This window comes from Lepisosteus platostomus, chromosome 8 (genome assembly GCF_059453375.1).
Source record: "Lepisosteus platostomus isolate fLepPlt1 chromosome 8, fLepPlt1.hap1, whole genome shotgun sequence".
NCBI lineage: Eukaryota > Metazoa > Chordata > Actinopteri > Semionotiformes > Lepisosteidae > Lepisosteus > Lepisosteus platostomus.
In genome coordinates this window covers 276,922-301,239 of record NC_142618.1, presented here as the reverse complement: position 1 = coordinate 301,239, position 24,318 = coordinate 276,922, and the positions used below count along the sequence as shown (strand labels likewise).

The window sequence follows — 24,318 nt, the reverse complement described above, 5'->3', positions numbered from 1 at the left end:
GAAGATTTTATCATTTGCTTGCATAGCTTAGACTAGAGCGTTGTCCTGCGATGGAAATGATGAGTTCTTAAATTCATACATAAGGCGTCAATTAGGACAACACAAATCTCTTTTAACTTGGAATCATATAGTAAAACTTAAAAGCCAAAAGTGGTTATTTGTAACATAAAGATCCAACAAACTAAAATATTCAGCTTGGCACCATACCATGAAAGAAATTAGGAATGTGTCTTTTTGAACTTGTCTTCTGCATTCAGAGCACAGGGTCAGCCATGTATACGGCGCCCCTGGAGCAGTTGGGGTGAAGGGCCTTGCTCAGGGGACCAACGGAGTAGGATTTCTCTGCCAGCTTCGGGATTTATACCGCCAACCTTCCAGCAACAGGCACAGATCTTTAACCACAGAGCCACCGCCCCCCCCCCCCCCGAATTTAGGTATTCAGAATTAACACAGTATGAACTTGTATTATTTCTGTAAGTTTCCAATAACTTTATAATTGACTACAAGGCTATTGTGTAACTCTAAAGACAAACTTTGTCATTGTCATCTGATTTACAGCACTGTTATTAAGGATTACTACAGTTGCATTATTTTTTCTGATATCCTTAAAGAAAAAAATAACAATAACTTTGCCGTTGAAGTTTATTGAAAGCACACACAGTTAAGACGCAGGAAAAGAGGTCACTCAAAGTAAGGCTTCTATCTGTAAAGGCCAAAACCTGGCAATGCTGAGAAATCCTTCCTGTTGTCCAGCATGTTGTGACCTGTTTGAGACAAGCAAAAGAATATTATAAAGCAAAATTTACTAACAATTATGAGGAGATGAGCATGTTACTGTGTTTATAACACTTCTTTATTATTTTAAAAAAACAAAACAATTCAAACAGGACAGAGATATCACGTGTTTAGAGATTTAACATACACTGAGCAAAAAAATATTTAATTTTGCTATGGTGACAAGGCTCATGATACTGTGTACATCGTTTTACATTTCTTAAGGTAAAAAAGCTTACATTATCTTTGCTGGTGGGCCCATTGAGTCTTGGCTGTTCCTTGTTTATCACCATTCCTGATATTCACTATTTCACAAGACAAATCATATTAGTTTTCATCCATTACCTTTATACCATGTCATAATTTGCAATGCACCTTCAGCAACTGACATTATGCAGTGCTGTCATTTAAATAGTGTTGTACAGCATGACTAGCACTGCAGTTGTCTTTGCACAATAGTTAATATCAATTAACTAGTGACATTTGGCTAAACTAAAGTTTCAGAAAATCGTTTTAAGCACTAAAGAGCACTAAAAAATGTGTGTGAATTCCATAAATCACAAAATGTAGTTATGTCATGTAACAGGGGGCTTTTGTCACTCGAAGTCAAGGTGTAATACAAATGGCATGGTAAGTGCTCATCTAGTGCCCATCCATAAAACACCAGCCAAAACCTCAGGTTACTTCAGACGAGACTAGCTGTGTTCTCTTAACAAGCCACAGAGGTGCTGTTCTAGCTCTGGAATACATGCAGAGAAGAGGAAGCAGAGTCATTCCCAGACTATGAGAAATGTTCCATTTTGACAGGTTAAAACTAAATCTTGGCTAGCAACGACTACAATGGGACTCAGTTCAAGTATTCAGAATCCTCACTGTCACTGATAAAGTCAAGCCAGCAGACTGCTTCAGAGTTAACCACGCCCTTGCCAGCCACGCCTGCCAGAGGGCACAGATAGAATTTCCTGCTGCTGGAAAAAGAGAACCGAGACCGGGAGGCACATGTTTACACAAAAGGTTGCGAGAGTCCGGTTTAAACTCCCCAGGCCTTCTGTTCAAGCCGACACCCTGGCTTGATGCGATCTTCAAATCAGTTAGCAACCACACAGACAGCCTCCTCTCGGGGGCAAGTTTAGCCATTAGTGACAGAAGTTGTGCTGAAAAATGCATTTATACTCCACTTCTGAATGAGAGTTTCTGAATGACTTGAGCCAAGTCACCCTGTACACATTGAAGATAGTGAACAGGACCAACAAAATCATGCCTCTTCAACATGTAATTGTAGAAACTACTTAAATGATATGTATAATATATCATAAGTTCTTACGTTAAGACCACTGTAAGCTCAGTTTACTCAGGCAGCGAGGTGTTGCCACTGTACCTGAATCTGTTTGCTGGCAGGGGGGCGCCTTGGACAAACTCAGCTTGACTGGAGCACTGCACGGCCGCCTCTGTGCTTGTGCACCGAAGGCTCCCTCTGTGCCGACGGGCTGCACCAGGTTCACCACATGGATGTGCACAAGTGAATAAATCAGGTTGCCCTCATCACTAGTGACGTTCAAGAGCTGGCTTTGCCTCCTGCTGCCTGGAAGATGAAGATCATCGAGTGGAATTGAAAGGGACAGGTACCTAGAAGAGTCCCGCTTCCCCATAGCTGGAGATCTCACACTGCCAACAGGTACCGGTGAGATCCCTCCGTCCGTAAGCAAGTGTGCTTTAACATCCCTGGAGCCCACTTTTGCTGATGAAGTAATCTTTCTTTTTCTCTGGTCTTCTCCGTTGTTGGACACTACCAGAAAGTAATTGGGGACTGTTATTTGCTGGGAAGGTGTACTGGAGGAGGAAGCAGGCTGGATGATCAAGTTATCTGGCCCAAGAGTCTGGCAGGGTGGCCCAGAAAGAGGAGCGCGTGCTGGGTGGAGATTCCCACTCCTGTGGCTCAGGTAGCTTCCCTGGGATGTGGGTCGGAGTGGCTCCAATTGCTGCACGCTCGCGGGCTGCTCTGTGCCTGTGCGTGTGCTCTGAAGAAGCTGCTGTGTCAGTAGGACGTGTCCAGCCCCAAAACTCCTGATGGCGGCGCTCCCGTTGAAAGGAGGCTGGGATAACACTGTTGTGGAGAGAGTTCCTTCCTCAGCATGATGTGCCAGGTGATATAATGTCCAGACTTGGTGCACTGAACTGTCAAGACCAGGACCTACGTGCTCATCTGCAGTAACGCCACCGGCTGCTGCCGGGCCTTCCTCAGCTTCCTGCTGTTGCTCTGATGCTGTTTTTATTTTTAAAAAGTAGAGAACAATGTTTATGAATGCAGAAAAAACACCTTTCCACACTCTAATAATGTCTGGGGTGGGGGTCATATTTAAAAATCTTATGTCTACAGCATCAATTAAAAAGTGTTACAAATGACAGGTATACAAAGACGTTCATCACTTACAACATATACTGTAGTTGTTATTAGGAAATGCTTTTTGTAGCAGGTTCAGTGATTTTATTGAACACACATAATACACATTTCTCATCAACAGTGACAAGCTAGCTCTGTGTGGCCTGTGTTAGAAGAAGAAAAAGACAGACATTTGTGCTGCCTGTTGTGCACCAGGTCACAGGAACTGTCTTGCGACTTTCTGCCACATTCCTCTCCCAGTACCTGGACATACATGCGCCCGTTCACTGATCTCTGGACCACAGATGACACAAATTAATCCAGCTCATCCCACAAATAGAATAGAGCTCAAAAGTGCTGAGTAGGAAATCCACAACATGACAGTCTTGCAAGAAACCTGTTGCTCTAAGCGCAGCCCCAGGATGGGCACTGCCCTGCTGGGATACTAGCACGTGAGCTAGCAGGAGGGACAGCAGGCAATGTCTCAGGACTGGACGGTGCTGTGCAGTCAGGCTTCCACCAAACACTACAAGTAAAAGACCACAGCAACTGGACCCTCCTACCAGCCCTTCTCATTAATGTTGTGCACATTAATAAACATGTTGTTCTGCATGTCTGTTCCACACCCACTGATGCCCACTGTTCTACACATGAGACTGGCTAAAGAGGACTGGGTTCTCCTGCTGACCAGTCCACTTGAGGTAATGTCTCCTCCTTTAGTTCCTTAATAACATACAGTAAGTGCATAAATAAGAGTCCTACTTTTTTTGATGCTCAGTATAAACTATAACAAATTCTCCATATTATGCCAGAGAGGTATTTAATAAAGGAGCAATAATCATTACCAGGTTCCTTCTCTTCCTGGGCAGAGGGGACTGCTGAAGGAGCATCTGGCTGGGAGGGAGCACTTTGTTCTGGGATGGCTGGCAATGCTGTTTCAGAAATCTGTTCAGTTTTTTCTTCAGCAGCTCCCTCACCTGAAAGTGGGATCGACAGTTTCTGATTTTTTACTTGCTTTAGGTTTTAGGGTTTATCTGCTACTAATTTCTGAAATGCAGTGACCAGTTTCCATGACGAAGAGCTGTGTAACTTACTAGGCTCTGTGGTGAAATTAAGGGACGCAAGAGGAATTTTTATTGACTTCACAAAGGCTTTTGCTCCCTCCACTGCTGATAGGAAGAAAGGAAATTTCGGTTTTGAAATATCTTCTGCAGCAACGCTGTCTGGGGGCATTTCGGCTATTTTTGTGTCAGGGGAAGGTTCGACAATAGCTGGATGTTCCTCTTTGGCCACGTACCCAGCTGAGTGAGAAAAATTGAGGAAGGTTTTCTTCATTGAAGAGACATGTTTATTCAACGAGTGTATTTAATTCAATATATCGGAGAACCTCTTTGCCCTGGTAGAAGTAGAACGTTCACAGTAATTCTCAATACACAATCTCACCCTTCTAAGCTTAATTGAAGTTTTGGAGGACTAAATAGACAGATACTTTATTGATCCCGTGAGGGAAACTGCAGAAATGATTGTAAAAATAGAAGAAATCCGTGTTGTCTAAAAAGGAGTAGCTGGGATGTAATTCCAGCTGTGAACTAATGTTTGCATTTCAGTATTTGACCTTGCAGCTACACAGAAGGAGGCTCAGTTTCCTTTATTATACATTTTCATACGTCATTTATTAATCTGATGAACTCAGACATGAACTGCATTCTTCATATTGATTGGATTCCTAATACTTTAAGAGCTAATACTGGTTTATCATTATTGAAAATGAAACAACACACCTGTTTCCATTTCTCCACCTTGTCTTCCAGGTTCAGTTAGTGAATCCTCTGGGGTTTCTGCTGGACACTCTGAAGGAGCAGGTTCTGTCCTGGCAGGGATGTGAGAAGATGCACTTTCAGGCTGCAGAAGCTCTTCATCTTTGGAGACAAGATGCCAAGTTTGAGAGATGATTTTAGCCTGATGCCCTGGACAGAGGTAGTGAAACTTTAAAGGGTTATGTTCATTTTAAAGATATTCAAAGAGATTTTTCAACACAATAATAAACTACCATAAGTCTGTATTTTGTAGAAATGTGAATAGAGGATTTTGTAAAGTAATCTTGTGAAATATGTTATGTACTGTAGCAGTCAGGTAACCTTGTTACACCTTGTCTGCAGATTTTCAAATGGCTTTTTTCTTGTTGAAAGGCAAGAAGACCACATAAGCATTTTAAAATTAAAAAGGGGACCAAAAACCGCAATCTTGCATATGACACTTGACACATTAGCTCTTAATTGCACGGCTATTTGTGTACAACATGAGACCAGCCTATAACTAAAAACACTGAAGTGAAGCCTGACCAGCCTCCCGATCCACACGCTTGATCTCAGCTGATTTTTCACTGGTGTCTGGTGAACCAGCAACATGAGCTTCAGAGACAGCTGGGGCCTGGCGGTCATGGGCTTCAGGGAGAGAAGGAACAGGAGACCAACATGAAGGAGAGAAAACCGCTCATTCACCTAGTGCAGGCAGTGGTTTTTAGGAACACTCCCAGTCTGATTTATGTTCATAACATTTCTCTGATGGAGAATTACAGAAACGAGAGCACAGTAATGTACAGTGAGGATATGAGCCACTGTTTCCCTTAGGGGACAATAAATCTTATCTTGTCTTGTATCTATGCAGGTAAAACAACCAATGAGGTTAATACTGTTTTCAAGTAACATTCTGAACAGTTACATCGATCATTTTCCATTATGTACATGCTGTATACACACATTAAATTTTTTAAGAATCACTTGAAAACAAGCTATAAGTACTAAAAGGTTTTACTGTTTTGGGAAGGGAATTTCGTGATTATACAGCATAATTTCTGGTACTTAACTGAAAATTTCTCACAGTGTAAAATAAATAACTGTTCACTGTTCAGACTCCTTTTACGGTTCTTACTCAGGAGCGTCCAATGGCGAAAACATTAAACGTACCGGGCTGTGTCGGAGTTCTCGGCTCTTGAGACGCCGGTGGTGTGACTCGGCCACTTCCTGCACACTCAGTTTCGCCCACTGGTGTGGACACCTGCTGGGGTTCGGGGGGTCCCACAGGAGGGTGGGCAGGCTGCACAGGCAGGACAGTCATGTTGGGGCTTTGGGGTAGCATCGCTTCCACATCTTCGTGCTCCGTGTCCAAATGAGCCACTGGCAAAAACAGATTGTCCAGCATATCCACATTTGCTTTATTAAAAGAGGAAGAGCAGAAGTGTGAATGAGAGGAACGGTCCGGCACTGTATCCAGGCTACTCGCTGATATTTCAAACATGATCATATTGACTCAGCTTATTCGATAATTTACATTATAAAGGAAAAGCATCAAACATTGAAGCAAATGAGAAATATCATCTCACTAGGCTCCTTCTCCACAGCCTGCGGCTCATCTGAGGTTTCTGATTTTTCGGGGGCAGTTCCTATTCTGTCCTCTTCAGGAGCCTCCGGGGCGGAAGTAACGTCGGGGTGGTCAGACGCTGTTTCCACTGGCCTCTCTGCTAACAAGGCACAAACTTTTTAAAATACTGCGGAAACAAAGTACATTTAGTATGTTTTTCTTTAAAAGAAAAGGAATCACTAGATTTTTGTTTTCTTCACCCTGCTCGTGTGTCTCTGGTCCCGTTCCCACCCGGGCTTCCCGACTAGACGTCCTGATTGAGGGCTCTTCGTCCTGCGAAACCACAGAGTCTTCCTCACTTTCTACCGGCACACCTGGAAGAGAAGGCCAGCCAAAGTTATTTTCTGTTTCTTATTCATATTTCTAATCAGAGGTTAAAGAGAAAAGATCATACTGTAGGTAATGACACAAATAGTGAATTGTCCAGTTACTGCATATCCAATAAGTCTGTAGTTGATCCTAATCCATGAGATACAGCAGCGGGGTGAAGTGTAGAGAGTACTGTATGTGGTGAGCCTTGCCTACAGGAGCCGAGAACATGGTACCCAGTCATTAGGATTAGCTGACCACACCCCCTCGTTTTTGCGGGGAGTGAGCTAGGTGTATATGGGGAGGAAGATGAGAGGGAGAGCTACTGTAGTTGAAAGGAAGTCCTGGGTGCCAGACTTACTGTATATATGCAAGAAAGAGGTAGTGTGTGAAGTTAAGATCTAATGTTCCTCCCTAACTTCTATTATATAATTATTTTATACTTCAAACACAAAAAAAAGCAAAAATGTCTTTTCTAAGACGTCATGTGCTGGCCTCTTCAACAGGTGCACAATAATGTTAACAGATTTTGCTACTAATGAAAGTAGCCCTTCACATGCAAGTATCAAAAAGTCTGAAACATTATCTTGCCAGGTTTCTTTTCCACGGTTTGAAATTTTTCATCAGCAGAGCTGTCGTGGGCTGGGGCTCCTCCAGGCTGGAAAGGAGCTGCGTCGGCAGGGCTAGTGGGGGGAAGCGGCTCGGAGACCCCCTCAGGGCTGGGACTGTCCTCTGGGCTTTCTACTAGCAAGCGAAAGAGCAATGAAAGATCAAAAAGACAAAACAACTGATGATCAGTGTGTTTCTGAGAAGGGCATTTTAATCTGAAAATGTTTTTATTTTAAATCAAATGCATCAAATCGGATCAATACTCTTTGTTAGAAACTACAGAAGCACTTCAGATCTATTACATATACCAATCAAAAAAAAAACAGCCACTACCTACAGTACCTCGGGCTGTGTTTATGTAATAGCAACACTTCCAAAACACCCAAAGGAGTGTACAGAGAACCTTAAATGCACTCAATTTTTTCCTTCAGTTATAATTAAAGTCAAAATCTAAACGGATATAATTTCATTAAAATACACGCAGCAGAAGTGTTAAGCTCACTAGAAGGAGGCCATGCTAGGTCTGTAAAAAATGGAGGTGGAAGTGGATTTAAAAACCGCCTCGTTACCAGGTTTATGCTCTTCACGCTGCTTGTGTGTGGAGCCCTGCGATGTCCCCAGTCCTGTTCCCACCCAGCCCTCAGGAGCAGAGGTCCTGGCGGAGGGCTCTTCAGCCTGCAGAGGCACTGGGAACGGGCACATCCCTGTGTCCTGTTCTGCTAGCTCACTGTCCAGCGCAGCCTCTACTGGAAAACCTGAAACCACAAGCAAACTCAAGCTCATAAATAGAAAACGTATTCGCTTAAAATTTCCAGTCAGGTTTTATTTGTGCATTGACAATAAAATTAAAAGAGTAAAAGTAAAATCTAGTAGAATCACATGCTTATTTTCTCTATCGATATAATAGAGCAATCAAGAAAAATAACAGTACCAGAGTCCTTTTCTATAATCTGCAGGTCAGAGGAGGTTTCTAGTAGTTCCAGCGATATTCCTGGTGCCTCCTCTTCACTGAGTTCCAGGGCTGAAGGGACTTCAGGTACAGACATCCCCTGGGCTGAAGTATTTTCAGTGTCTTCTAGGATGGCTTGACACTGTATTTCACAGACATCTTCAGGTCTGCTGCTCTCCGTATAGCTCTCTACCAGCAAGGGAAAATCAAGAATAAAAATTTAATGTGACTTCTTCATAAGCAGAACCTAACAACCTAACTGATACCTGTACAATCAGGGCAGTTCAATGACAGTATTTCATATTGTCTCCACCTCTATGGCATGTTAAAAAAAAACTTTTTTACAGTAAATGGTAAATGGAGTTTATTAGCTGCTGAATCTTGCCGTATTGTGGACATGATTCACAAACTTCCCGTAGGGGTCTCTAGAGCAAGCCAGATTACAAGCTTGACACCTCGTTTATAATTGTCAACGTTCTTATTGATAGAAATACATGACGGGTGTTGCCTCACCAATTTGTGTTTCTTCACTGGGGACTGCAGAGGTCTGTAGAGTATCGGGGGCCTGAACAACACATTCCAGCAGACTGTGAGAGGGCTCCCTTCTGTCAGCTACTCTGGGGTCTTCTGCTGGGGAGTCTTCACCCCGGAGAAGAACAGGGTCTTCTGGCCTTGCCAGCACTAGTGCATCAGAGTCCTCTGTCAGCTGAGCTCCTTCACCTGGTTCACATACAGTAAACAGACAAAAACCATGTTAACAAATTTGTAAAAACAGGATTATCCATCCATCCATCCATTTTCACACGACATTTAGTGAGAAGGGGGTACATCTGAGTTGAGTACAATTACAACAGGCAACTTTGTTGCAAATGTGTTACACAATAATTTAGAAAAATTATAGCATCGTTTTAAACTGGTTCTTCCCTCTCCTATTTAAAAAACTGATGAGAGCACCGCAGGCTAGTTTTGAAGACAAAAAGATCAATCTTGCAGTTCCAAACCCAACTCTTGGAAAGCCTTACCGAACCCCCTCTCCAGAGTTGGCCCTTCTTGAGACACCTGGAGAAGAGCAGGTGCAGCTACCCAGCCTTCACCCTCAGAGCCACTAGCCTCAGGGGCTTCTTGAGCTCGATCGCCCTCTTCAGGAGAGGGCAAAACCTGCCCTAGTTCAGAAACTGGGTGGTCCTCTTTCACACCTCCCACTTAGGAAAACAACAAGAGTTTCAGCATTGCCTTTTTTTAAAACATAATTAAATATTTACGATTATGGTCTTGATTGCAGAGGCACAGCGTTCTACAATAATCTGTAGAATCCTCATGTATAACGTAAAGACTTCAAACCTTTAAAGACAAGGGGTTTATCAGCATGAATGTGGTCTAGATGCACAGCAGGGCTGAGGGCAGCACGGTTCAGATGAAGCATTTGTTTGTTTATTGAATTCAAGCTAATTAAGTTCAACACAGGTGCGGCACAGCAGTCTGCATTGCTGCCTTGCACTGCTGGGGCCCCAAGTTCAATTCTGTGTGCTATCTGCATGGAGTCTGTATGTTCTCCCCATGTTTGCATGTCTCTTCTCACAGTCCAAAGACATGATGGTGGGTTAACTGGTTTCTTGGAAAACTGGCTCTGCTGTGAGTGTGTGTTTGTGCACTGCAATGGACTGGCGTCCCCTGCAGGGTGGACCCTGCTTTGCACCTGTTGCTTGCCGGGACAGGCTCCAGCTCCCTCACAGCCTTGAATTGGACTGGGAGTTCAATACACGCTAATGGCCAATTCTCCATTAACTCCTCCAACAGCATTTGTACACTAAGTACGTCATGATTGAAAATGTAAGCAAATACATGTGATTCTTCATGTCATAACTGGGGGCTGGGTTTCTCCACACCTGATGTGGGAGACGCGTGCAATGAATCTCCAAGACATTTTTCCTCAGCATCGACTGTGCTGGCAGTGTCTGATAGCAAAGTGTCTGATACTGTTATACTCTCGTCTTCTTCTTCTTGTGAAGGACTCTCTGCGGGAGAGACTGAAGGAGCAGTCAAGACATCTCTTATTTAAAAAAACAACTCTTTTGAAAAAATAAGATTTTGTACTTCTAGCTTCTCAAAATCATTTGTATCTGTTTCTGTCGTACTTTGGCAAGTATATATATATATTATATTAGTAATATTATTTTTTATATTGCCACTGTACATCCATAAGAACATAAACATCTAAGCAACAATAGATCTCAACCTCATCTAGATACAGTATACAGACAACAAAATAAATGACTGGGTCTAATCGATGTACCTAACTTTTTTTAAATAATTGTCAATTTTACTTGAAAACATAAATACTTCATTTCAACATAACACACACTGTTTTGCTAGCCAGATCTGAAATTTGAAACACAGCACAAAAGTAATTTCTGTTCTCTCTTTTACCATGGTAGGTTCAGCCAATATAAAATACTCAATATTACGAACTTTAAAGTATTCTAAGTCAGTAATATCTGCATATTCATATTAAAGGTATTAATATTACCAGGCTTCTTTTTCAGTTGCAATGGAGCTACCAGCGATCTTATCAAGGCCTTTGTTTCAGCAACTGCTAACTGGATAGAAGGCAGCCTAAACCTTTCGGCTAAGGAAATCTCTACAGCCTCTTGGGTGCTGGGTGGTGTCGTTTCCAAAATGATTTCTGAACTTAAGGACGAAGACAGTGCAGGTGTTTCATTGTCAACTCTTAAGCATTCGTTTCCTGGTTCAGTGGGCGTCTCTGTTTTTGGTTCAGTGGTTGGCACTTCTTCAAGTACAGAAGGGACGGGTCCTTCAGAAGACCCGAGAGTCAGACTGCCCTGCTCACTGCCCAAGTTCTCTTGAGAAGCAAGCTCTTTGGGAACGTGGTCTGCGGTGCTTGCTTTCTGATCAGGTGACACTTCTAGCGGAGCTGATGGAATTTTATCCACGATCAATGATGGCAGAGGCAGTTCATGAACAGAAGGAACTTTGTGGTATACAACTGCTTCAGCGGTGGTTTCTATAGTCGCTGATTGTCCCTCTTGGTCCAGATGGAGGGCAGCAGGAATACTGACTGAGCTGGAATGTTTTAAACTATCCTTTGATGCCTGAGCCTCACTTTGGAATACTATTGTTTCAGGGAGATTTTCAGCATGAATAATGATTATATTCTCAGAGGGAACAGAAGCTGTAGTGATCAAGACTGTGTCTAATGTGCTAACTAATTTATCTGATGGAACTCTCTGGAATACAGCTGATCTCACAACAACAGGCTTATGTATCTCTTCTTCACCAGCTGGAGGGCTAACAGATGCTCGAGAAGGTGCCACATCTTTGCTATCTACTGCATGAACAGTACTGGAACTGTAATTGCTGCTATCCGCCAAAGATTCGGTTTTGGAAGGCTGTTTAGGAGGTGTCTTTGCATCACAAGAAGCTGAATCCTTTGCAAAATAAGAAATTGGTTGCCCAACACCGACTGCTGATGCCGTGCCATCTTCCTCTTGATTCGGAATATCACCTGCAGAAACCACTTCTGCAAATAAAGGAGAAACTTTGGGGACAGGAACAAGCTCTGCATGGCCTACATGTATGGACTGAATATGTACTTCAGCAGACAACGGCTGAGCTGCACCTTTCAAATCTCCATCACCTTCACTGGGCCTCTCACGAACATTACCCTCAATGTAACTTATTTCAGGTTCGTTTTCTTGGGTGTCTTCATCCCCGGGTGGTGATGGCTTCACTCGTGTGACATCTTGCATTGAAGGCACTTTCTGGGAGTCGGGTTCACATGTGACATGTGAAGACTGCGAAGGCGTATTGCCACAGAGTGCTTTCTCACTTTCTCCTGCTTCTACAGGACTGGCGTGAACAGGAGAATCACTTAGACCAGACTGTATGGCAGAGGAACTCCGCATCAGTGGTTGCTGCTGATCTGCAAGCTCCTCCACTCGTCCACTGACCGAGGGGGTCTCAGGAACAGGCTGACTGGTTTCTGACGAGGACGCATGAAGGGGAGACGGAGAATCACCGTCTCGTGCACAGGAAGGTTCATTATGAACGTGTGTAATGTCTTCAGATGCTTCGGGTTGGAGAGATGCTTCATCTAACACATCCACTGCAATCCAAGGTGTCGTTGCCGTTTTCTTCTCCTCTGCCACTTGAACCTCCTCTTCTGCAAACATTAGAGCTCTGATTAGTTGTCAGGACTAACATTACAGCACCCACATTCATGTTACTTAACTTGATCGCAAGTCTTACGTCTAACTTAAGTGTTGTAGGCGATTCTCTCCTGCTTCATCAGTTTAATAAGCAAGATTAAAAAAATATTTGCTCAACTGGAAAGAAACTCTTTTTTCAACTCATGTTTTCAACAGGTATCGTACAGTTTATAAGCATTTATAAGGTAACAACTTCTGGCACTCACAATATAAAAGGAAAGACGTGGATTTGAAATTTTTTACAGAGGGACAAGTGGAGCACCAGTTCTAACACATTCTCCACCCATGACCAGAAAGCTCCATATCTTGGTGACACTCACAGCAATCTAGCCTATCCCAGAAGCACAGCGACAGAGACATGAAAACCACACGGGGTGCCAACCCATCGCAACTTCAACAGATTCACCTCTTTTACTTTAAAGCTTCTGAATAACAGTGCAGCAACAGACTGCATTCCTCATCTGTCCCAGTCACTTAAAAACACGTGGACATGTTTTTATTATTCTTCAGAATTCCCCTTTATCTCTTCCTTCAAAATCAAACTCTTTTCTCAACATGCATTTACATCAAAGTGACCCTCTGCTTACTTCCCACCTTTCACCGCAAGTGTTCTCCTTTGCAAGGCTAAAATTAAGTGTGCACAGATGTCTCTGCAATGTATAAACTTTAAGAGGATGTTTTGGTAAAGATTATGTACAATTCTTTGCTGCAGTGTTCTGTATTTTTATCTATCACCAAATAAGAGATAGACACAAATGGATAAATAACAAAATTCACACAACGTTTGTAGCTGTAGGCACCAAGCTATGTCAAGCATTGCCAACTAATTTATTCATCAAACGTACATATTATTCAAACGTGTAACTGTATTAAATGACAGCCTACCTCTTAGTTCTTGAAATTGCTTTGCGAGGTCCTTTATGTCCGTGGAAGGATTTTCTGAAAAATCGGAACACAGGTACAGTACAGTAAATTAAAAAAACAGATGCTTTCTCTCGGCTGCGCTCGGCCCGTGAAACGAACAGCCGCCCACCGTTCCTGAAGGAGAGCAGCTCGGAGCAGTAGGAGGCGATGAAGCTGTGTATCTGCGGCGGCTGCTCCGTCACCACAGCCCTGCTGACGGACGCCAGCAGGCTTCTCAGGCCGTAGGGCACGATGAGTGTCGGTGGGGGCTTGAACATCTCGGCGCTCCCAGTCCCAAACCTGTGACTGCATAAACGCACTATGCTCACACGGGTTTTTTTTTAGATATCCGTAGCGGAGAGTGCCGAGGAGGATGAAGAAAGCCAACTACGTGCGTGTAGGCTTATGTAATGATGAGACCGCTTTTAAACATTACTTCCAACTACCTGAAAATAAATTACTGTCGATAGAACAGTAGCCGAAAATAACCCTAAACAAAAATAAATTACCCCCTCTTATTTGCTAAAAGATTTTAATTAAAAGCGTATTGCGATTGTACTGCGCAACGTTGCCAAGTGATAGTAAGAATATTCCCGTAAGAAAGTACAAAGCAAATTCGCTTATAAAAATAAAGGAGGGCGAGACACTTTTTTGAACGTACAGTAAAATAATGAGCGTAAAATGAACGTAAACGCTTGATGTAGGCAGTCGAGTAATACACCGTAACCCGACCTTCACTTCAGGTTCTGTATCATTCTTTTACAGGACTAATTACTCTTGTCTAGTGCCGCTCCTCGCTCTTCTGGTCCCGGGGTCTGGCTCCGGCGTCGGAGGTCATGAAGTAAAAACCCGGGCGTTTGTAGCAGTGACGCCACAATACGTTCCGTGATGCAATTCAACGTTATGTCATTTCTCACGAAAATCCCCAGACAGCTAAACCAGCAATAACATTTTTTGGCTACAGCAATTTCAAGAAATCTGAACGTATTTTCTTGAGGAAAGTTATGTACTATTGTCTTAGTTCGTAAAAAATTAATATTCAATGTAAAATGCATAACATTTTCGTTAATGTAGTGATTTTCCCTAAAGCCCAGTTCATTATTCCCGGTTTATTACCCCTGATGAAATTATCATTCATGGTTTCACGTTTGCAAAAGTAAAGCATGGTTCCTCATTGTTAACACAATTGATTATTTTTTTTCTTCTTTCTCAAGATGTGTAACCACTTGGATTTAGAAGAGATACAGGAGGTCTTGCTCAGCTTGTTAAGAGTTCTTTGAACAACAGCACTAGTGGATACAGAGCGTACGATATCAGACATTTAGATTTTCAGAAGGCTTCCAGCAGCCTTATCTTTCCCAGGAAGTCTCCCATTCAGGTACTGTCCAGGCTCACACTGCTGAGCTGCAGGCTGATATGGCTGCTGGCTGAATATTGTGTTCAATATTGCTCACTATATTACAAAATACATACCGCTGCTCTGAAAGCAGTCCAGAGACAGGTAACCAGGCTCAAAGGAACAAGCAATCTGGCCATGTTGTTACAGCTGGTACCCTGGGTTCATGCAGCAAGTGGCTGAGTGAGATCCTGGTACCAGTTAGAAAAAAACAAACAAGCTAAATGAGCTGAATGAGCACCTCTTGTCTGTCACCACTCTCCTGTTCTTCATATTTTTAATGGGGTTTCACTTCCAGATCCCTTTCTGCTGTTGTTATTGCGAGTGTCAGTACTGAGTGCAGGACTGCAAAGTGTCTTGAGGAACAAGACGTCAACACAGAGGACCAGTCCCACTCTGCACCACCTGTAAGAGCGGGCATAATTTAGTCTTGGGGTTTCCAAGGTGCTGACTTTGTTGCTGGAGTGTATGAGTTCCAAATGCCACCCACACACCTCATATCCTGCGCAATAGAATACAATACATTTGTGTTAACCAATCCGTTGAAAAATAAGGTGCCTAATGCTGAGTACTGTATATCTGTTTTTAACTTTTCATAGTCAAGCAATTGAGAAAATAAAAAGAATACATAATACCAGTGTCTAGCTGGGCAATCTGTAGGGTTGAAGGAATGTGTGATTTTGGCCCACAAGCCTAAACTTTGGAGGAGTTTAAGTATTGTAACATGACCAGGGGAAGGGTCATTCATAACAGGTATTTTCGGAATGACCTACTTAAAATACTAGATATGGCCAAAAAGAATCAGCTGACCGGTAAATGGAAAGGGTCTACCCTGAGAAACAATGAGACACAGCTGAGCCGCATCAGGAATCGAAATATAAGTGCCCCGGAGGCAGTGAACGGGCGGAAGCCGATACGGTGAATGCGGTGTGGAGGAAAAGAGAGGAAAGAGGTGTATGTTAAAGATCGGGCTAAAGAATAACGGACTACTGAAAGGAGAACAGGTTTATGGTTTTTGGATTATGGACACTGGATAAGGATACATCGCGGATTGGCTTTATTACGGATTTTTGGAATTCGGATCGGATCAGGATTAAGGGAACGGATTACGGACTGTGTTTGGAAGATAGTTGGAGGAAGAAACGCCACAAATTCAGGAAAGAAAAGTGTGGTGTGAGTACTACTTTCATTTACATAAACTTTCCCCCGGAGACACCACAGTATGTTCTGAGAGTATTGGAGACATTTTGGTCAGTCCAGGAATAGAAATAATTATCTTCCTCTTGGCGGTTATGAGTTGTGTCTGTTTTACATTAGAAGAGAAAGAGTTTTATACAGTAAGGGTGTCATGCCAGTCTTTGATTGGACTGTAATAAAGGGAGCGCCTTGCCAGTAGAGGCCTCTATCACTTGTACAAGGCTTAGCAGGTGGTGATTAGTTAATTATTAGATTATTGGTTAAGGGTTAAAATGCACATTCTCACATTCTCTTGAGGTTATTTAAGTAAAGGAAGAGCTTCTCTTGCAGAATCAGGAATCTTGCAGAATGTATCAGACCTGCATAAAATCTGAAATAAATCCTCCTGCACCTTAAAGTGACTGTTTTTTTTTTGTATGTCTTCAGTTCCCTGCAGCCACAAACCATAAAGGTGAGATTTGTCACAACAGGCCGCTGTTGTAAAAATGGAGTTCAAATGAAAATGACTCAGACTTACACTTCTATCGTTTTTACAGGGCAGTGCCAGAAAGGTGGTTTATGTGCACAATAAACATTGAGAATCACTTCATGAAATCCGCAGTTGTCAGGTATTTAGAATCCAGGTACTTATATGTAGGTGGACGAGATTAAGGTTTTACCTCCTCTAGAACCTTAATTTCAAAATTCTTCAAACTTTCATGCTTGATGCATTTTAGGATTAGACCAACACTCAGTGCTGACTATATCTTCGCTTTCAGTTGTGGATTCTACCCATTTGTGATGCACTCTGTGGGATAGTGGGAGGTGTCTTGGAGAGAGAGCTGCTTTTTGAGGTTGCTGGGTGGTGGCTCCTAATAAAGCCACTGAGCTTCTTCTCCCCATAGCGCAGAGCGAAGAAGGAGGTGGGAGTGTTCTGGGTGTTCACCCTCACCAGAAAGGTGTGGGCCTGATAGCGGGAGAGAGAACCGACCTGTGACCCCCACTGTGTCAGCGGTTAGTGTGACTGTCAGGAAGAGCAGGGTCCCTGGCCAAACAGGATCAGCTGCTCCAGGAAGAGACTGAGCAGTGAGGAGAAGATGAGGTGGTGAAAGAGCAGAGCTGCTTGGTTACTGGAGAGGGTGACAAGGTTAGCGTGACAGGGTAGTGATGAGTGGGGTGCTGGAGTGAGGGCTGTGACTGGCTGGATACTCCAATGCCTAATTAAAAGTCAGTGATGAGTAGTGGAGGTGTGAGTGAGTGAAACGCAGAGAGAGGAACACGGAAATGTGACACAGATGCAGATGTCCCTGGCAGGGGAACATTGTGTGACCTGGTTCCCACTGTGAGACTGGATGACCGGCCACTAAAAATGTGACAAATATTTAAGTGATGCACTGGCAGGGCTGCCATGATTATAGTTAATTTTCCAGGGAAGTTACACACCCATTGTTAACTAATCTCAACGAATGGAATAAATAAAGAATGGCATGGTAGTGCATTGCTGCCTCACAGGATTGGGGTCCTGGGTTTGGTTCCTGGGGTGCTATCTGTGTGGAGCTTGTGTTCTTGTGTTTACATGGGTTTCCTGTAGGTGCTTCCCTCTTCATTCTCAGCTTTTTGTGTCCCTTACCTCATGTCCCCACGTACTGTATTAGTGTTAGTTTGAAATTCACTTACACTTCTGATGCTGTTGGTTGGGTATTTTTGAAAAAAGACCAAGGGATGTTCAAAAATGCATAAAATAATCTTAACTTATCTTAGAGAGTTCTAACAACCTATATGCTAATAAATAACCAGTACTGTATGTTGTTTTGCAAGAACTGTTTATTTGCAAGTACAGGAAAAGAAGGGTCTGCGAAAAACTGAAGTTTTTGGATGAGACAGCTTTGGATGACACTGAAATAAACAGAAGAGTAATTAGTCAAGGCAGTCAATGGTTCATATGTTAGTAAACAGGAGGTACATTGTAGTTAAGTAACAACTTGAACACCAATTTCCATGTAGAGCGATGATATGTTTTCAGTTGTAAAAGGTATGTTTATTTTATACATTCTAGCTTATGGAGACATGCTTTCCACAACCTTAAATGTTTTATTAACCTTCAGATAATCAATGACCAATATCTAACAGATGTGAGAATCATGTAATGAAAACAAGAACATTCACACTATCATAAGTGAAAAGTAATTATGTAAATATCTATTAATTGGATTAGTTTAATATTTATTTGCTTAAAAAATAATATTTAAGAACTTACCATAACAGCAGCATACTATCCTGTCTTGTTAGGATTGCTATCATTTGTTGACTTCCCTATATTAAATTGAAATAAAAAAGTTTTCTTTCTCCAATAAGTTATCAAAATGCAGAACTGTCTTTGATTTGTGTATTATCATGGATTTTACAAAAATGGAAGCTTAAGGAATTAATTTGTAGTTTAATTTCTATATGCATTCCAACACTTAAACACTTAAACGTTCTTTACTCTTGATTAAGTAAATAGAAAATTATCCATATTCTGTTTCACAGAAAATGTGTTTTATAATGTACCTTTGCTCCCACCTAGTGGCAACATAAAAAAATGTAACATTTGATGTTTTAGTTATTAGCTAACCATGCTTTTGGGGCATGTAAACTACATTAATGTTACGTTAACAAAAACCAATCATGTAATAATGAAAAATTCTTGTTGTCAGTCGTTTTGGTACTTATGTGTTCTTTTGTGTGATTCCATAATACATTGTGTTCTGTTTAATGAACTGTTTCAATAATATTAAAATGTCTGGATATGTGTATGTTATTTTGGAGGAATTAACATCAAAGAGACAGAACAATTAAAGTTTTAAGAAATGACATTAATGCTGACATAAAACAATGAGCTTTTCTTCAGTAGTATAGAAATTGTTTCCAAGATTGTTTAAAATAGTTTAAATATTGTTTTGGTGGGTTTCATTTTACACAAGTACAAGCTAGAATAATCTTTTTTGGGCAATGAAGCACTTTGTCTTGACAAAGGGAAAAGATAAGCATCAAATCTGCAGTATTGGACTGTAGCTACCAATATAAATGAAAGAGAAAATCTTAGGAAATACTGTATCTTTCTTACCTGGAAGGAGGCTCGTTACTCTGGCCATGTTTGAACCTTCCACACCGGCAGAGCCGCTATGCGAGTCAGCAGGAGAAGAGCTCGGCAAAGTGTAGGCTGGGGAATAGATTTGATTGACTTGATCGGAAACAACAGGAATGGGTGCTGGATGAGGTTTCTGGCGGTCTAACGGATTGATGACAATAAATTGCTGGCCAGACATTCGGCTCTGGACAGGCACGAACGAGGACATGGCAGGCTGCATGACCATGTTGGATTGCGTAACCAGCTGAGGATGGTGACATGGGATTATGGCACTGGTGGAGTACAGCTGACCCACGCTCTGGACTGCAGGTGGGCTTGGGCTCAGCAGCGGGCCAAACTGAGGTACTGTGACACAGCTCAGAGGCTGCTGGGAGTAAACCGGAGTGGGTAACTCAGGTGTTCTGAGATCTGACAGGCGATAGAGCTTCCATACTGGAGCTGGCGGGTTTTCGTGAGCCATCCGGGCATCTGGGATGCTGCCTGACATTGCAGTCGGCAAATCTGTGGGAGAAACAAATTGAAAGTTACTTTATTACAGTTTGGCAGCACCTTTGCGCAGTTGCTAGCATCGGTGCCTTGCAGCATTGGTGCCCTGTGTTCAGTTATTGGGGTACCATCTGTGTGGAGTTTGTACTGGATGTTCTGCCAGCATTCATGTGGGATTCCTCTGGGTGCTCTGGTTTCAGTCCATAGTCCAAAGACATACTGGGAGGTTAACTGGCTTCAGGGAAAACCTTGGTGTGAGTGTGTTTTTGTGTCTGTGTCTGTGTGCCCTTGGATGGCGTCCCGTCTAGGATGTATACTGCATTGTGCCCGTTGCTTCTCAGCACAGCCTGTGGACCACTGTGAGCCTGAATTGGATAAGCAGTTATTGAAAGTGTTGGTGAGGATGGTGATTATTACAGCTGCTTATTTCTCATTTAGGAACGCTTCATGTACCTCTAGGTGAACAGACTTTCATCTTAAATTATCATCTTGATAATCAGGCTATTAAGCTAAAAATGCAGTTTTGGAAAAGTAGGCAGGATACATCTAGACTTTATAAAAAGCGGAGCACAGTCTGCTTCATTGTAACCGGTCGGTGAATTTGCTAGACTAAAGCTACAGTACCTTTGTCACCAATAAGGATTTTGCTAATTAAGTATAATCTTGTCATCAAACTGACAGACAGAAGTGACAATTCTATGAACTGCTCCTGAAGTACAGGAACTCAAGAAATGACTAATTATCTCACAGGTAATACCTGCAGGGCTCCCTGCAGTAGCTATAATGCTTCAATTACTGTTGCCCCCTCTTGCGAACCACATACTGATGCAGTATTTTGCAATATAATTAATAATAACATTGAATATTTGAATTGATTAAAACTTACTGTTGGAAGTGCAATATAAGATATAGCACTTTCTCAACACAAGAAACTATGTAAAATTCAGAAAATAATTTTAAACTGATAGATTTCAGGCTGTTAGGGGTGAATAGTTTCCTGTTAACGAATATTTATTACCTTTTTTAGAGCAAGCTATGAAGGCAACTGTAATCTATTTAAAAAAAATAGAATATGATAATAGTAATTGACTAAGTGTTTTCTATTTCAGGGGCTGCCACCCATGGTTATAGAATCATGATCTCACAGGATTAATAGGTCACCATTACATCACCAGTTTTTAAACCTTTGGAAACCGCTTTACTTTCGACCACAAGTACATAATTTGTTCAGGAATGTAATTTAAGGATTGTTTAAAATATAACCAACACCCTGTAGCTTTCGAGGCCCATAGCTGACCATTTCTGATTTACATGAATCAATTAACTTAATAAATTGGTAACAGCTCACACACTGAATTCCAGTTTTTCACAAATCGATGATTCAATGACAGTCTATAAGATTGTGCTGGACTGTGACTGTCCATTTATATGGCACCCCTTGAGCAGTTGGGGTTAAGGGCCTTTGCTCAGGGGCCCAACAGAGTAGGATTCCTCTGCCAGCCACGGGATATGAACCAGCAACCTTCCAGCCACAGGTGCAGATCCTTAGTCACAGAGCCACCACTGATGAGGGTGGCCATTCCTACACTATTGCATTTAAGAGAGAAAACAATGTCTGACCTGGCTCTTTTTTCACAGCCTGCTCTGTTCCTGGTGATGGTGGCTCTTCTTTAGCAGTGTCAACAGGGACAGGTCTGACCTCAGCAGGGACATAGGATAGTATTCCTGGCCTTGGGCTTGACATGGATGTTGGCGGTACAGTTGTTGGTAAATGTTTTATCACAAAGCTGACGACAGGCTCAGGCTTGACAGGCAGTGTTTCCATGGCTGCAGTGGGCACTTCCTGTCCAGCAGCTGTAGTAACAATGCTTGCAGTCTCCTGGGGTGACATGTTTTTGGGGGTCTGAACCTCAAAAAAGATGTTTGCTGCTTGCTCAGTTGTTAATGGACGAGCCATTGATTCCATAACCACAAAGGATTCTTCTTTCCCCTGATCTGGAACAACTTTTTGCAAAATGACTGTTCCAGAGTGGTCTATTTTCATCTTAATCATGTGATGAGGAGACTGTGCTTTGACATTTGTCAGAGGGGCAGGAGGTGCAGTGATAGCAACTGACCCTGGATCTGAGGACTTTTCAGCACTGCAGGGGGCTGTAGCAGATTCTCCTGGAGTCTTGGATGCAGTATCTTGCTTAGCTTGAAGTGAAGAAAAACGTCCTCTAAAGATGCTGGAGATGTGCGGTTTCTGAAAATGTTTTATCAAACTTGAGAAGGGTTTTGGGGATGGCTCTTGCTTTGAAAGTGTACCTTCTTTTACTGCTGGTGGTTGGTCGTGTGCACATAGTGTTTCATCAGGTTTCCGGGGGGCATCTGGTTGTGTACCATCTGGTTTAGCAGAAGCCTGTGTTGTTTTCTTTTCTTTGTCCTTGTAACCCACTGCAACAGACACCTCCCCACCTAAAAACATGAAAGAAAAAAATCCATTCAAACCAAATAAAAAGTAACATGTTCATTAATTTCATCTTAACACCTGAGTCTCAAAGAAGCCCATTTTGTGTTCACAGATCACAGGGGGTGGGCCAGCTTTTTTTCTCCACTGACTTTGTGGAAACCTTTGCAATCCAGAGTACCCTCTGAATTTAAGATTTTCATTCATACTGTAAGTGGTTGTAGTACTTTGTATTGGATGAAGTGCAAATTCAATTTAATAGGATATTTTCTCAGATGGAAAGCAATTACATCATATAAACAACATTTTTGCTCTGTAAAAATGTTGTTCTTAACTGTCTGTCTCATTTTTACAACAGCACATAATCAATAATCAATCAATTTGTTTTCAATCTTGGGTGCTTGTCATTACTTAAATCAAATAATTTGCTCTCATCCATGTCCAGTTTAGCTTTTGTTGATTAAAGAAAAACACATTCTGTAACACAAAGCAGGGGTTGGTATATAACTTACATTTCACTTTTTTTTGCATGTTTCATATTTTGTACTTGGATTCTTTTTGTTTCTAACAACTACTGTCATGTTTTTCTAACAAAATAGTTTTCTAGAGCAAATTAGTGATGTTTATTTTCATGTCTTCTTTTTTTACATTTCCATCTCTATGCCTGTTAAGTTTTAGTGCCTTGTCGACTTGATTCTGTTTAATAAGAGCCCGATGTGTTTGTGGTGTGGAGGTTTAGACAGCTGCCACGTGCAGAATGTGAGGTGTCTTAGACTTGTAGATTATTGATATACTATACTTAGCTTTATCATGGTTGGTAAAAAAAAAACAATGTTCTGTAAAGCACTTTTGAAAGTGTCAGTGGTGTAGCTTGAAATTATTTTAAAAAGGAAACGTCCAATATTCCCAACACAAGCCACTTTCCATAAAAGAGGATGTTTTATTTTAGACATTTACAGTAGTGTCAAAGTTCAGAAAAATGTTCCAGTCAATTACATTATTTATTACTATGAAGAACACTTCAAACTTTTGAAAACACTACAAATACTATGTTTACAATTTGAAAGGTCCAAAAAAGATAGAAAATGAATAAGGTACATAATTTGGTCTGTTCATTACATGTGAATTAACCAAATTTGATTTAATATTTTACAACACTAGATTACAAACAAGGTGGAAGTCATTCAGTCCATGTTGCTTGTCTGTTAAAAGTGTACATACTGTACAGTTATTTTTATTAACAAAGCAACTTACCACATAAGTTTGGACTACAGCAGCTCATTGCTGGTTTTTCAGTTTACAAGCAAAAATCTCCTGTGGGTTTTCAAATCTTAGCTGTCCAGACAATTACATTGAAGACTGAGTCTCCAGTAGGGCATCAAACCACTGGAGGTCTTCCAGTACAGCGCAGAGCCTATCTCAGCCTCATAATTTGTCTTTTAAAACAGTTGAAATAAGTAAATTAATTAACTGTTTTTGAGTCCAACAGTTATTTATTGAAAATTCCACTGGTTGCCCTAGATACTGTTGCTATGTTAGCAAAATTCTGTGTCTGTCAAATATAAGGATTTTACACTTTTTTAAACATAAATGATTATATTTACAAACACAACAATTTGCTGTGAGGGTAGGGAAGCCTGTCAGAAAATTGAATCAGGGAAATCGAATGTCATGGAACCTACAGACTCTTGTTGTGTATTTTATCATATTGGAATATTAGAAGAAAATTGTTTAAAAAAATGACCACTTGTCTGCAGTACAGAAAAAAAGGGCTCAGTAGTTTAACATTATGGATTTCATAACAAAAGAAACATGATAATCTACACTTTTTATTTCATGGGATTATTTTTAAGAGTTATTTTAATTTGCAAAGAATTAAAGGAATGGTTGTTAATTTCTAGGTGCAGGATTTGTGCTGTGTATGAAAGGGTTTTTGGAAAGTTCTGTGCATGGTGAGGAAGAGACAGAACCCTGTTGTGTGAAATGTTTGTAGAGAGAGCAACTGGAAGATAGAAAATACAGTGTCAAATACTGTGAGGTATAAAAAACTACTTGGAAAGGCTCATGTTCTGAGCTTTGCAGGAGAATATACATTTAGCATCTCTCTTTTC

General features: G+C 41.6%; 2 protein-coding genes across 12 annotated transcripts; both read right to left on the bottom strand.

Annotated features, from left to right (window-relative positions):
- Positions 1–624: 624 nt before the first annotated feature.
- Positions 625–14,473, bottom strand: LOC148655468 (uncharacterized). Of its 10 annotated transcripts, none has more exons than XM_088641962.1 (20): positions 14,334–14,473; positions 13,701–13,876; positions 13,553–13,606; positions 10,969–12,621; positions 10,328–10,468; positions 9,464–9,643; positions 8,955–9,161; positions 8,424–8,630; positions 8,062–8,247; positions 7,475–7,627; positions 6,775–6,888; positions 6,537–6,674; positions 6,121–6,366; positions 5,497–5,598; positions 4,936–5,073; positions 4,249–4,455; positions 4,000–4,131; positions 2,153–3,037; positions 1,014–1,079; positions 625–764 (listed from the first exon to the last, which is right to left on the bottom strand). In XM_088641962.1, exons 2-19 carry the CDS (start codon positions 13,846–13,848, stop codon positions 1,015–1,017), a joined length of 4,956 nt encoding a protein of 1,651 aa, XP_088498088.1. In that variant the 5' UTR covers positions 13,849–13,876; positions 14,334–14,473; the 3' UTR covers positions 625–764; position 1,014. The 10 variants fall into 10 exon arrangements, with proteins under 10 accessions (XP_088498088.1, XP_088498089.1, XP_088498087.1 ...); XM_088641963.1 differs by having other exon boundaries at positions 14,346–14,451; XM_088641961.1 differs by having other exon boundaries at positions 14,232–14,397.
- A 3,475-nt stretch (positions 14,474–17,948) lies between these two features.
- On the bottom strand, positions 17,949–23,717 carry LOC148655467 (uncharacterized). 2 transcript variants are annotated; one of them, XM_088641979.1, is made up of 5 exons: positions 23,462–23,717; positions 21,379–22,215; positions 19,249–19,773; positions 18,400–18,455; positions 17,949–18,038 (listed from the first exon to the last, which is right to left on the bottom strand). In XM_088641979.1, the coding sequence occupies exons 1-4, from the start codon at positions 23,487–23,489 to the stop codon at positions 18,415–18,417; spliced, it is 1,431 nt and encodes a 476-aa protein (XP_088498105.1). In that variant the 5' UTR covers positions 23,490–23,717; the 3' UTR covers positions 17,949–18,038; positions 18,400–18,414. The 2 variants fall into 2 exon arrangements, with proteins under 2 accessions (XP_088498105.1, XP_088498106.1); XM_088641980.1 differs by having other exon boundaries at positions 22,066–22,215.
- Between the last annotated feature and the right edge of the window lie 601 nt (positions 23,718–24,318).